Below are 12,923 nucleotides of genomic sequence, written 5' to 3' on the forward strand. Positions count from 1 at the left end.
GGGCAAGCTACGTACCTTTTTGTTGCCCCAAATGCACACACACTCCTAATTCTGCAAACCGCCTTTATGCCCCGTAGCAAGGGTGCCGAACTTCTGCCTGCCTGACTGACTGCCTTTGGGTCCGCACCTGCGACCTGGGCAGTTCCTGGCTCAGCTTCTGCGGCGCCCCGCGTTGGGCTCCGGCGGGGGCGTGTCGGGGGCGTGTCGGGGGCGGGGCCAGGACCGGCGGAGGCCGCGCCCCTCGGCCGAGCAAGAGGTTGAGCTTGCTGCATTGCAGCCGCCGCGGCGCCGCTCGGCTCCTCACTCCCAACAATGGCGGCTTCGAGCCCGAGCGGCGGCGGCGGCTCCGGGGGTGGCAGCGGCAGCGGCACCCCGGGCCCCGTAGGGTCCCCGGCGCCGGGCCACCCGGCCGTCAGCAGCATGCAGGGTAAGGAACGCGGCAGCGCGGAGACCCCGGCTCCCTGGCGTGGCCGTCGGCGTCGTCGCGGCCTGTCCCCGCCGCCGCGGACGCCCCCGGACCCGGCTGAGGAAGCCACCGGAGCCGCCCGCGCCCGCCTCGCTCCTTCCCTCCCGGCTTCGTGCCCCGGGCCGGCCGCCTAGGGCTCGACTCGGATCCGGGCTCGGGCCCGCTCAGGCTCCGATCGCGGCCTCCGCCTGTGTTCGGCCCCTGGGCCCTGCCCGACTCCCCCGCGGGTCGGCGGGGCCCACCTGGCCCGACCGGTCCCCGCGGCGCCCCGGTAGCGGCCGTGGCTTACCTGGCGCGCGCCCCGCCCGCGTTTCCGGGAACGCGCGGGCTTGGGCTGCGGCGGGCGGGCGGCGTCGCGGGGCCTGGCTCCGTGTCCCGCCTCTGCTCAGGTAGGCGGTGGCGGTGTCCGGGCCCAGCGCCCCTCGGCCCCGCGCCCCAGCTCCGCTCTCCGCTGCCTCAGTGGGCCCTCTCAGGGCCATCTTGGGTTCCTTCCCGGCACAGCTGTGGCCAGACCACCGAGTTGACCTCGGCTGCGCGGTCCTGTTGGACCCTGCGTTCCCAAACTTCTGCAGGGTTGCTGTGAGCTGGGAGGAGCAGGGTTTGCTGAGGCCCGAGCCACCTGGAAGGTAGTTATTTAGACAGCCATTGGCCTGGGAGAAGCCATTTGTTCCGGGCCAAGGATGTCTGTGTTATCATTGCACACAGAAATAACAACAGTAATAACGAGTGGATTCGGTTTAAATGGAGAGATACAGGAAGTAGAAAGGCACGAGTCAAGGTGGCACTGTGGAGTGTCTGGACATTTCAGGCAGCTCTTCTAATTAATGGCTTTTACCACTGGGACTGTTTGTTAGACCTGTGTGGCTCTTGACCGGGGGTCTTGTGAAAAGACCAGGCCCTAGCCCATTAGGGACCATTTCCTAAGTTAACTGGGGGATTTCGAGTAGCAATGCTATTTTTAAAAGGGAATCTCAGAAATCTCTTGACAACTTTAGCAAACTACTTAGTTAAATGATTAGCAGAATTAGTTGGAGTACCCTTGGTAGTGACCAAAGTGTTCTTTGATTAAAATCTTCCTAAAGTCCCCCTTGATCTGTCATAACTGTGTGTCTAGTTAGGTTCAGCATTTATTGAATATTTAGTATTTATGAGAATGTGTGTGATTTATGAAGCAGAGACAGGATTATATGCATTTTTATAATCCTGTCACCCTCCCCATAATTTTAATATATATAAAGAACAGTGATATATAAAAAGGGTGATGTCAGAGCTCAGAGGACACTTTCTCTGCAGGCCCTCAGATAATTAATTCAAATCGAATTAGTTATTGGAAGCTGCTGTGTTGCAAAGCACAGTATACAGTCGAAGAACAATTTGGGTTTTCTGATCTTACAGCTTTACAGCCTAGTTGGTGGTGGTGGGGAAATGAAACAGCAAAATAACAGTTTAGGATTGTATTGTTTATGCCAAATGGGTGACATAAAATAATGTCAGTTTTTTTGGGGGGAGTAAGGAAATTGGTAGTTAGAAAAAGCTGTATAATTTTTTTTTTTTTCAGAAAAAAATTATTGAACATTTGCTCACTGCCAGCCACAGTACTCTAGTACTGACTGGATTTACAGAAAAGAGTGAATATAATTACTGCTGGAGAAAAGTGTTAGGAAGGAAACGAGCTGGGTTTTGTGATAGATGATAATAGGGGAGAAGGCAAACTGCTTTGATGAGATGGTCAAGGAAGACCCATCTCGGGGGGATGATTCTCTTATGGTAAAGAAGAGAGTTCTAAGCAGAAGAAACTGGTGTGAAGGTTCCAAAATGGGAAAGAGTTTGGAATGTTCTAGGAATGCAAAGAAAGTCATTGAGGTTAGGAATTATTCTGTTACTCTCTATTCTCCTCCCCCACCCCTGTGTTTGTATGCCTACTAAGCAAAACTTTCTATTAAGCTGAATTCATTTTAAAAGGGAGAAGGAGGACATCAAACTTTTCTCTGAATTATGGGTGATTTTTTTTAAATCAATACTGTGTATAGCCTTGATTGATTCAGGAACATGTTTGTTATATCTGTTTTTTAACCTCTTTTGATTACTCAGAATAAAGAGAATTGCTTGAAATTCTCAGGATATTGTCTAGCTGAGTTTAGATTGTAAAGCATGAGCTTAAGCAGTAATTTTGGATCTCTCTTTTTTGCTCGTTTTGTAATATTAGAGCCTAGCTTCCAGTGCTTCATCTACCAAAGGCCTTTGGCTTTAGATCAAACTTCACAGAAGTGGTCCTTGTATTTCTACCCCCTTCACACAGTCTGCTTCTACTTGCCATCCAACACTGCCTTTCTGGGAGTTTTTAATGACCATGCTGTTTTGAACAGGATATAATGGGAGACGTTTCATAGAACAGATATCTGAATTACTTCTGGGTGATCAGCACTGTGTGGGGCATTGGATAACCTTGCACACCTTTTTAATATTTCCCAACTTGGACCACTCTGATGTCTGTGGCTCAAGAGTGATCCAGATTGGGAAATAATGTTTTCTTAATACTATGCTTAACAGCCAGAGCTTTGGAGGCCTGGATTTGAATCCCCTCATCAGGACTTAAGATTTTTGTGACTGTGGGCAAGATATTTAACCTCTGCAAGCCTGTTTCTCAATTGGAAAGTAGGAATAATGCTTACCCCATGGGTACTTTGAAAATGCATGTGAAGTGTGGGGCTGGCATGTAATCAGGATGCTATTATACATGTTAGCCATCATCATTGGTAATAACAGTTCTGTTATTTATTAATAATCTCCTTATTAGTCTCTTTCATTATTAGCAGATGAGTCCCTAACCCCTCATGATCCACTCAGTTCCTTTAGCTTCCTTTTTAATGTGCCCTGTCCTTCTCTCTAACCTGTTGATTTCCATTTTTTATTATCTACCCAGATTCAACTTACTATTCTGCCATGCACAAGCTCTGTGACGTTGGGAAAATTACCCACCTTTTCTGAACTCTGAGTATTTCATCTGTTAAAATAGGGATAATACCTACCTTATAGGGCAGTTTAGATGAATGCATGTGAAAGTGCTTTGAAAAATATAAAATATCAGTATATAAGAACTGTTATTACAGATGGTTACCTCCTTTAGTAACTAGTCACTTAAAATGTAATAGATTTAAAAGATCTCATGAACATAAGAAGTTAAATTTATTATAGAAGACAAAGTGGGGAAAAATAAAACTTTTCCTTAAACTTTATACAGGTAGTTAAGAAATGTCAGTTTTTTTAAAACTTAAAAAAAAAGGTCAGAATCTATAATTGATTCTGAAAAACATGGAGGCATTCATAAAGTACTCTATAAGAAAAATAGTATATGTTGTAGGTTCCTCTGATTTTCTTAATATGCTAATCTAAACAGTTATTCTTTTTAGGTTTCAAATATAGATGTGTAACAGAAAACTTATGGACTTACCTATTTACCCTCAGCTGAACATTTTATAAATATCAATTTAAGTGAAAATAGGATAGTGTAATTCTACATACAAAGCCTTTCAAGTGTAATGAAGTATATCCATTGAGAAAAAGCGAAGATTTAAAATCAATATACTTTTTTTCTCCCAATAATATTGGAGTATATACAACATGTATGAGACACCCTGTATGTGGTTATATTGGAGTATTTATTCACCAAGAACCATAAGAGGGTGCCTTTATGTTAATTTTAAAGAACTGAATTGTATAGACATTGTACATACATAATTCTAAATCCTAGAATTGCTTACCTTCCCAGTTTGTTGCATGCTATTTCTTTTACCATTTATTTGATACAACCTGATACAAGTCCAGCTCAGAAAAAATAGTCCCCTCTGAAAGCATATATTGCATTACACTGTGTTCCACTAAAAATGAGAGCAACTCTAGGGTTAACATTTAAAAAGCAGAAAAATACATCACTTTCAGGATACTTCTTTTGTCACATTTTCCTTTAAAGCATCTTATCAGAGTTGATGTGTGCTGAAACTCATTGAAGGTGTGATATTAGTTAACTGTAGTTTTTGAGTCATGTCTCCTTTTTCTGTGTTCTAGCTTTTTTTATTTTTTATTCTATTTCTTCCACCTCTTTTGAGAAGCTGGATAAATTTGGTCCAGTAGCATGTTCCTTATTTTTCAGGGTCTGGATATCATAACCAATTCCATCACTCATAATTTAGGTCAGTTTCCTTTGCAATCTCCATCTCTAGAAGATAGGGATAGCCCAGGTGATACAGCCTGAGAAACTTGAATTCAGACTTAAAAAGGAAAACTAATAGTGAACAGCTCTTTTTCTCTATCCTTACCTAATTTGATGCTTGTATATATCCTTTAAAGGTAGTTGGGCGTAGTCCCCTTATATAGATCTGGGAACTGACATTGAAATTAAATAATTTGCCCTGGTACAGGTAGGTTTTAATCCACCTGTATTTAATCTACCTGGTAGCCTTTGCTTTTCTTAGTACTCTACTACACAGGCTCACAGAGTTCTCTGAGCTCTCTTTTAGTCATTTCAGGCATCGAGGGCTGAGAGAAGAATCTTTGCCAGAAGTGATGCAGATTCAGAAATAGAAGAGATTATTTTAGGTTTCAGTTAAAGGGTGGAAACTCTCAGCATCCAGCCACATTTAGGTTAATTTTGGAGTCTTAGTGCTTCCTGATGCTCCTGTATGTTCTAAATAGAGCTCTAAACATGCTGGAGGTTTTACACTGGTATTTTGTATTTGGAGGCATTTTGATTAGAAATTTACAAGTAAGTAGGAAACTTTAATTAGGCCTTGAGGCCCAAGAGGCCAGTGTAGATGTGCAAGGTAATAGATCTCTTTGTACACTATGCCTAATATATAAAAGGGACACATTTAGCATAAGAGTTAATAACATACGTTGCCATCCTGGATACATCTGCCATCTGGGCAAATTACTCTGCTTGCCAATGGGCATGGGTTAGCTTCTATTCCTTTCCCCCCAACTCCAGAAAGTCTTCATGTGTCTCTTTATACTTTCAGCTTCGTTGGGAATTAATGGATACTCATAGAAAGGATTCAAGGACAAGGACTGATAAGATTGGCCTAATTTGTGGCTACACAGTGAAAGGGAGCATTAGTCAATAGTTAAACACAAGTCAAGATGGACTTTTTGAAAAAAATAACAGTCATATCATACACAGCTTGATTGTTGAAGCTCAACACATCATTCTCCACCACAGGGAGAGACACAACAGACTTTTCAAGCTGCATTTCATCTTACCAACAATCAGATAAAAATTTAAGACAGGGAAACAAGATAAATGTTGCCAAATATAGCTCTGCTATGTATTTGACATGCCTGTGTCTGTTCATTGCCTGGCTTTGCTAAAATGTAAGAGACATGAAGGGGTTCCCCTGATGTATTTGCCAGTATCCCTGATATCTAGGTTAGTTTCCAGTGGGGGGATGGAGGTGGGGTATTCTTTTTTTTGGAGTTGTTCAAGTCCTCAGGCAGTGTTGAGGCAGGGCTGTAGCAGAAATGTGGCGGTTTGGTGGGGATTCCCCTACCCTCTGGAGTTCTTTCCTTTTAACTGTCTTAAGATGGCTGAAGAGAATGAAGGGAGAGAGAGGGACTGGTTTTGCATAGGTTAAGCTGGTCTGGTAGGGAAGGTGCCATAATCACTGCTCACCTGGGGGAGAGACCAGGAATAATAATGACTATGAAAATATTCACCTACTTTATTCCAGGGTCTGTGTTGGACATTTTAGACAGATTGCCTTATTTAATCACCACAAAACACTTTTGGGTATTATTATTCTATGGTACGGATGAGAAAATTGAGGCTTATAGAAGTTAGAGTCTCTCCATGGGCATACTAGGGTTAATTGAAAAGGTTTGAGATAATAACAGAGCATTAAAGTTACATAACCAGAAAAAATAAGAGTCACTGGCCACAGGGAGGAAGAAGAACTGGCATATTTGATTAGTACTTACCAAATCATGAATGTTTCTGGATGATGCATACAACCTGGAATTACTAAATTAAGGTGGCTCCCTTTTAAGCATGAGAAAAGTGAAGTAAGGAAAGCTAAAGAAATAGCAGCAGGAAGTCTTTTGGGGCTCACTCTAAGTACAATGGAAAAAGACATTTTGGGCAAGCTTAGATAAATTCTTAGATGTTAGAACTATAATGATGTACTATGAGTAATTTTGCAGTTTAAGACATGTTAACATTTTGAGGTTAAAGCTTTAAAGTGACAAACAACTAAACTCCTTGTGCTTGTGTTAGAGGAAGACTTGGCAGCTTGGCCTATGGCACAGGTGGCAAACACAAGGCCCACAGGCTGAATCTAGTCCTCCACCTTGTTTTATCCAGCCAGCACCTTGTTAAGGAGTAGTTACATTTATATAGTCCTAAAATTACATCTGGGTGAAAATGAGTTTGACACCCCTGGTCTAGAAAGATTTAGCTAAATAGTTTATCTGATTTGATTGTTAAGATTGAATGGAATTTTAAAGAAAAGGTGAGCCATTATGTTATGAGTCTGTTTACTTGGTTACTTCCTCCATAATTAGGTAAAAAGTGCAAGTCTGTAGTTTTGCTTTGTGAATTTCACTCCCTTCCTTTTGAGCTACTTGCATTGATACTGTACTGGCAGAACTTGAAGTTTTGAGAATTTTAAAGTACTTAAAAACATGGGTTTGTCTTCTGAGTGTTAGAGCAGTAATTGGTGACATTCTAACATTCTAGTTTACCTACACCTTTATAATTTGTTTCTATTTACTATGTTTTGTCCTGTAACTTATTTTTATACAAACATATGTACAGATCCAACTCATTCTTTTTCAAACTTTTCAAATTTATTTTTCTTGCTCCTTTCCCCATTCATGTTGATATTTTGTTCACCTTTTCTCTCATCTTTTATTTTTGCTACTTAGTAGCAACTGGTGCCTGTATTTAGAACTAAAAAGAGAAGAGTAACTATTGCCTTACAATTGTTTCATTGTTTCATCAACTTCCTCTCTAACTATGGTACAGGTGAACTTTCCCTTCCTTGTAGTGGGAGCAGGTGGGAGCCTGGCTTTGGACCCCTGGCTCAGGCTCCTCTGCTCTCTGTCCCACTGCTGCTTCCAAAGAGCCAGTTCCCTTTCCTCCTGACTTGTCGCTCACTTTGCTTGGCGGGAGGCTAGCTGGCTTTTAGTTGCTTCGGTTTCTAAGACCTATGGATCTTTGACTTGTTCTTCCTGAAGTCTTCGTGCTGCTGGTCTGGTAGAGCACGAATTGAGCTTTAGTGGAAGTGTCTGTGCCCTGACTCCAGGTGTGCCCCCAGTACCTCTGTCCCATGAAGTCTTGCCATTTGTGTCATTAGGAAGTAAACAGTGGGTTGGTTACTTTTGTATACCAAAGTAACCTTCGTGTCACAGTAGTTACATTAGCATTTTCAAGTTTTCTACAAAAAGATGATACCCTTATCTACTTAAATCCCAAACATTTTGATAACTAGATGGGAGAGACTGCTTAGTCATATTTTTCCTTTAGTCCTGGTTCTTTTTCATACAAGTTTTGATGGAATTTGTATAAATACAAGCTTGAGTGATACTCATTCTAAATGTACTTTCTCCAGTTTGTTTCCCAAAGTAGTAATAAGCAAAGGCATAAATAGACTTCTAAGAATACCAGCTATTTACCCAATGAACTAAGGGGGTGAAAGAAAATTTTGAGAAGACTATTGTTTTAAACAGCTTATTTTACTGGGCGTATTTTACAAAAAATTACATCTGTGTACACTGTATGCATAAGGGACAATGAGATTCAACTGGATTTAGAAAATGTGTCCATGTTTCACAGTTTTTTTTATAACTAAAGTCCTGCTCTGTCTTATTCCTAGGAACATGGTTATTTATTTATTTATTTATTTATTTGAATTAGGCCTACTCTAGGAGAATTTCAGCACCTCTCAGTAGTTCATTGTCTTATTATTTGGAGGTAGCTGACTAGAAAATGTTTAGGTTCACAATTTATGAACTACTAAAGCTTTTGAATCCTAGTTAGTAATTAATCATGAGTAGTTTAAGTCAGTAATTTGAGTTAGTAAAATAGCTTGTAATATTCTGAATTTGTAGGTTGAAAGAATTGACAAATCTATCTCAAAAATTATTCTTAGCTTCCAAGGGCTAATAGCTGTTTTGTTTTGTTTTTTAATTGAATAGAATATGAAAATAAAGGTAAAGACAACGTAACTTTTTTAACGTAAACTGGATTTCAATTTTATAATAAAGTATATCTACATTGGAAAAGGCCAAATTATTAAAGAAATGTGTTATATCTGTGATGGTGGGGGTTATGTGATTTGAACTGTTCTTAAATTTGTTTTATTCAAATTGTTATATAAAAATGCAATGTCATGTTCTAATTTTGGTTTGTTTGATTTACAGTAAATGAACTGGAATTATCTCTTTTACTTTAGGCTTTCAGATAAACTTCTGTGAAAAGGCACAAAGTAAGCTACACATTTTATGATACTATGCTACTTATTTTTTTCATATCCATCTTGGTATTGGGAATGTGTCTACTATTGTTTTAACTAACCAACCATGGCAATTTTACATTAAAAGAGCTTCCATTTTTCATTCTTTTTCCAAATGCAAAAAAATTTGTTGTTATATTCTCATTTTTGTTTGAAATAGAAGAAAGACATACATACACATTCTAATGTATATGTGTATGGAAAGATTTATATGTATGTTTGGATGTATATAGGCATAGAAAGAAAACTAGCTTTGGAAAGATGTGTATGGGTATATAAAGATGTATATAGGTGTTCATGTGTAGATAGGAGTACATACATAGGCAGTCATACCTAACTATGATTTAAGTCACAAGTTGAGGTAAGTTCACTTTTAAGATTTTAGTACAAAAAGTATACAACTGTATTAGAGGTCTCATGCTCTAAAATTAATTTATTTAAGCCATACATTTAATGCATTTTATTACTTTTTTCTTTAAAACAAAACCTGCTTTCTTCTTCCTGCCTCCCACCACCCCCCATTAGAAGCCAGTGTATTATATTCAAACACTAGTCTTCATAAAATACAGAATATGTTTTTTATTAAAAAGCAAAATTTGCAAAGCTAAAAGAAATGCATTCTAAGCTTAAATATCACTGTATAAAATGCAGTTTTAAAAAATCCCAACTCAAGGAGACTATTCTACAGTTAACATAAAAGGATCCCAAAATATAATGTAACTAGTTTCATCTTCTGCTTATCTATTTATAGAGTGGGGAAGAATGATAACCACTTTTCTATATATATTAGTCTTCTCCCCTCAGCCTTATTGAAATATAATTGACATATAACAGTGTGTAAACTTAGTGTGTACAATGTGATGATTTGACACACTTATATGTTGTGAAATGATAACAACAAGATTAGTTAACACTTCCATAACCTCACATAATTATTTTTTTGCGAACATTTAAGATTTATTCTTTTAGCAACTTTTAAGCATATAATACAATATTATTAACTGTAGTTAGCATGCTGTACACTTTAGATCCCCTGATATGTATCGTTCTTATTAAGAAAGTTAGCTCAAAGGAAACAGTTTAACCTGGAGAAAACATTTCTGTTTCTAAATTTTTTGATGAAGTCAAATATTTAATTTCTGTTGGTTGAACACTGTGACTTCCTTTGAAATGTAGTTAACAACGATTTATTTCTTGAGTGGTTCACCCATGATGTAAATATATAATGAATAATAGAATGGGATACCTACATCCTGGGTTAATTTTTTTTAGTTGGTCCATTATTATCATCCTTCTCTTATCTTAAATTAAAAATAGTATATAATTCCCTCTACAATGAACATATATATGATACATATGTAACAAAGTTACAACTATTTTATGCTAGCTTTTAATTTTAACATTTACTATGAAAATTTTTAGCATTCATTTACCCTTTAGTATAAAGTATTTGTTTAGTACTTAATTTAATTTTTAATTTTTATATATTGACATTAAATTAAAGAAAAATGCCAGTGTTTTTAAAATTTAAAACTGCATACACATTGTTGCCTTTTTTGTCTTAGTTCTATTGTGGGCATAAAATGAGAGAAATGTATTGATTTTTGTTAAGTTTAAAATGTGTATACAATGTCTATAAATGGCTTTGTAGGTAGATTAAAAATGCCATCAGATTGTTTAAATGGCCCTGTCCCTGTCCCATTATTATAGAAATAACAGGTTTGCAGTGTTGTCTCCTTCAGTACACATGAAAGAATCTTAACACAGGAGCATATATAGTCCCACTTTGATGCTTGCTTTGGGTTGCCTTCACTACCTCGTTGTACTGTGACTGCTTTCTCACATCTCCCTTTTTATTTCTTCCTCTCTTTATTTTCCAGTTTTTGGGATTCAACACAGTTCTATACATTAATTCACAAAGCACATATTTGACACAGGTACTATAAAGTGAGGAAGATTACGAGTACAGAAATGAATAGAATTGGTCCCTGCTCTTGGTGTACGCCTTACTGCAGTGGGCGAGAGTTGATCCTTTGTTGGTTGTTAAGTGTTCAAAGTACTGATGTTACTGATTGATGAGTAGCTGAACCCAGAGTGAGGTGGTGCAGGGGCAGATGTGTGCTGGGCACCTTTGCTCCTGTTGTTCTGTTGTGAGACAGAAGAAGTATGAGTGGTGCTCTGGGTCTCATGATAGCTTCTTTCCTGCCTGGAGACCATGGCTCGGTGATCCAGCAATGGGCCTGCCCTGCTGTGGAGTTAAGTAGAGGTGTCTGTGCTGGTTGGGGCTTCAGTGGAAGACTTTAGAAGAGGGAGCACACATGTGAGGAAGGGTTGGAGCTGGTATGTTGGTAGGGATGGCTGGCTGTAAGTTGACAGCATTTCTTTTTGCATTTTTGGTACTGTATTTTAGGATAAGTTTTCAGTTGCTTACATATATTAAACATTTTTTTTTCCAAAACTGGTCTGGTGATTGACAAGTCTTAAAAGTTAAAACTGCTATTTTGTAATGTTTGCAGACAGTCTGTCTTCCAGTTTGCTCTGGAATATAGATATGAACTTGATGTTAAAAGTTGTCACTTAGTTCTTTAAAAATAGAGGGCTTGGAATTACCGAAGCATTGTGTTCTCATTTATTAGGACACACTCTAGTGTCAGAATGTCTAATTTTATTCTAAGGTTTTTCAAAATTATCAGAAAAATTTATAGTATTTAATTCATTAAAAGTAATTGCACGGAGTGGGCCAAAGTAGGTTTACAGTTGTGAGTATGTGAAGCAGTTTTTTCTTGTATTGTTTATTAATTATTATAGTATTTTCCATATGAACAACTGTAAATCGACTTTTGCCCCACCTTGCGTATCATACAGTAGTTGTAGGGAGGGGATGAGGCAGAAGAGAACAAAATTAAATACTGGTGAAGGTCCAGTACATTTTATACTGCTGCTTCAAAGGCTCAATTCTCCATCACAAATCCAAAAGACTTATTGTAAGATAATTCTGATGACTAATGGAAGCTCTGAAGGATTAATTTTTTTCCCACTGTTTGACTTTCACATAGTTTTTGTTTTTTATATTGCTACATCACTATTCCAATCAGTTTATTATAATTGCCTGTTGTAAGTTAGTGGAGTTTTATTGGAGATGTGTGTGTAGGTACTTACACACACAAGCTAATAGTGTGAGATTACATATTTAATTTTGGAATCGGATTTTTATAGAAATTCAATAAAAATCCACTTTGCACCTCATGGTTTTTTTATCAATTGTAGTTTGTACATTTACTTGCTTTTTGATTTTTTAAATATATATGTTTAAGATGATGTGTATTTAAGATAATAAGTAATAAATAAAGTTATAATTATTTAAAAAGGTGTTATATTTCTTTTAACACTGTTGGATCATTGAACTTTTCTGAAATCTGAATGTAAGACAACTTAAGGGAAAAACATTCTTTACAATGTAGAACAACATTTAGAAGGTTGATTAATTTATCATTTGAAAATAATAATTTTGTACTTGTAAAGGTATTTGTATGAGCTATGACCAAGTTTGGATTACCATATCTTAGTGGTTTTAATGAGCTAACTTGTAAACATTCTTTAGGATATGATTTACTTTGCTTTATAAAACCAGTTTTTCAAAGGGAGTAGTAGATTTGCCTAGAAACAAAGTTTTTGAGAAATTCTTTTATAAATGTCAAATTTACTTTAGTGTATCAGCATTCTGATTTTTTATTTAGAGGGGAATTATGGCCCGTTAAGGATTTGAGGGCATAGGAATTTTCCTAAGAAAATAACAACCCTGTGCTAATCTAAGTGAGACTAGTTAGCAGTTGGGCAAATAGTCTGTTAATAGTTTTTACACAAGGGATCTTTAGCCCCCTTTTTCCCTTCTGTTCTGCAATGTATTTTTATCTTTTGACTGTAGAGTTCTTGAGTGCTACAGATAAGTTTGG

At 38.2% G+C, this 12,923-nt stretch overlaps 1 protein-coding gene across 2 annotated transcripts in view; it reads left to right on the forward strand.

Annotated features, from left to right (window-relative positions):
• Positions 1–245: 245 nt before the first annotated feature.
• MAP2K4 (mitogen-activated protein kinase kinase 4) overlaps positions 246–12,923 on the forward strand; it is a 113,210-nt gene continuing 100,532 nt past the window's right edge. Inside the window, exons 1-2 of one of the 2 annotated variants that reach the window (XM_045824491.1) lie at positions 246–427; positions 8,911–8,943. In XM_045824491.1, the coding sequence (XP_045680447.1) occupies positions 313–427; positions 8,911–8,943 (148 nt within the window). In that variant the 5' untranslated portion in view covers positions 246–312. The remainder of the gene's footprint in view (positions 428–8,910; positions 8,944–12,923) is intronic. The other variant, XM_045824492.1, reaches the window with a different exon arrangement.

This window comes from Phyllostomus hastatus, unplaced genomic scaffold (genome assembly GCF_019186645.2).
Source record: "Phyllostomus hastatus isolate PE091 unplaced genomic scaffold, TTU_PhHast_1.1 phas_scaffold_55, whole genome shotgun sequence".
NCBI lineage: Eukaryota > Metazoa > Chordata > Mammalia > Chiroptera > Phyllostomidae > Phyllostomus > Phyllostomus hastatus.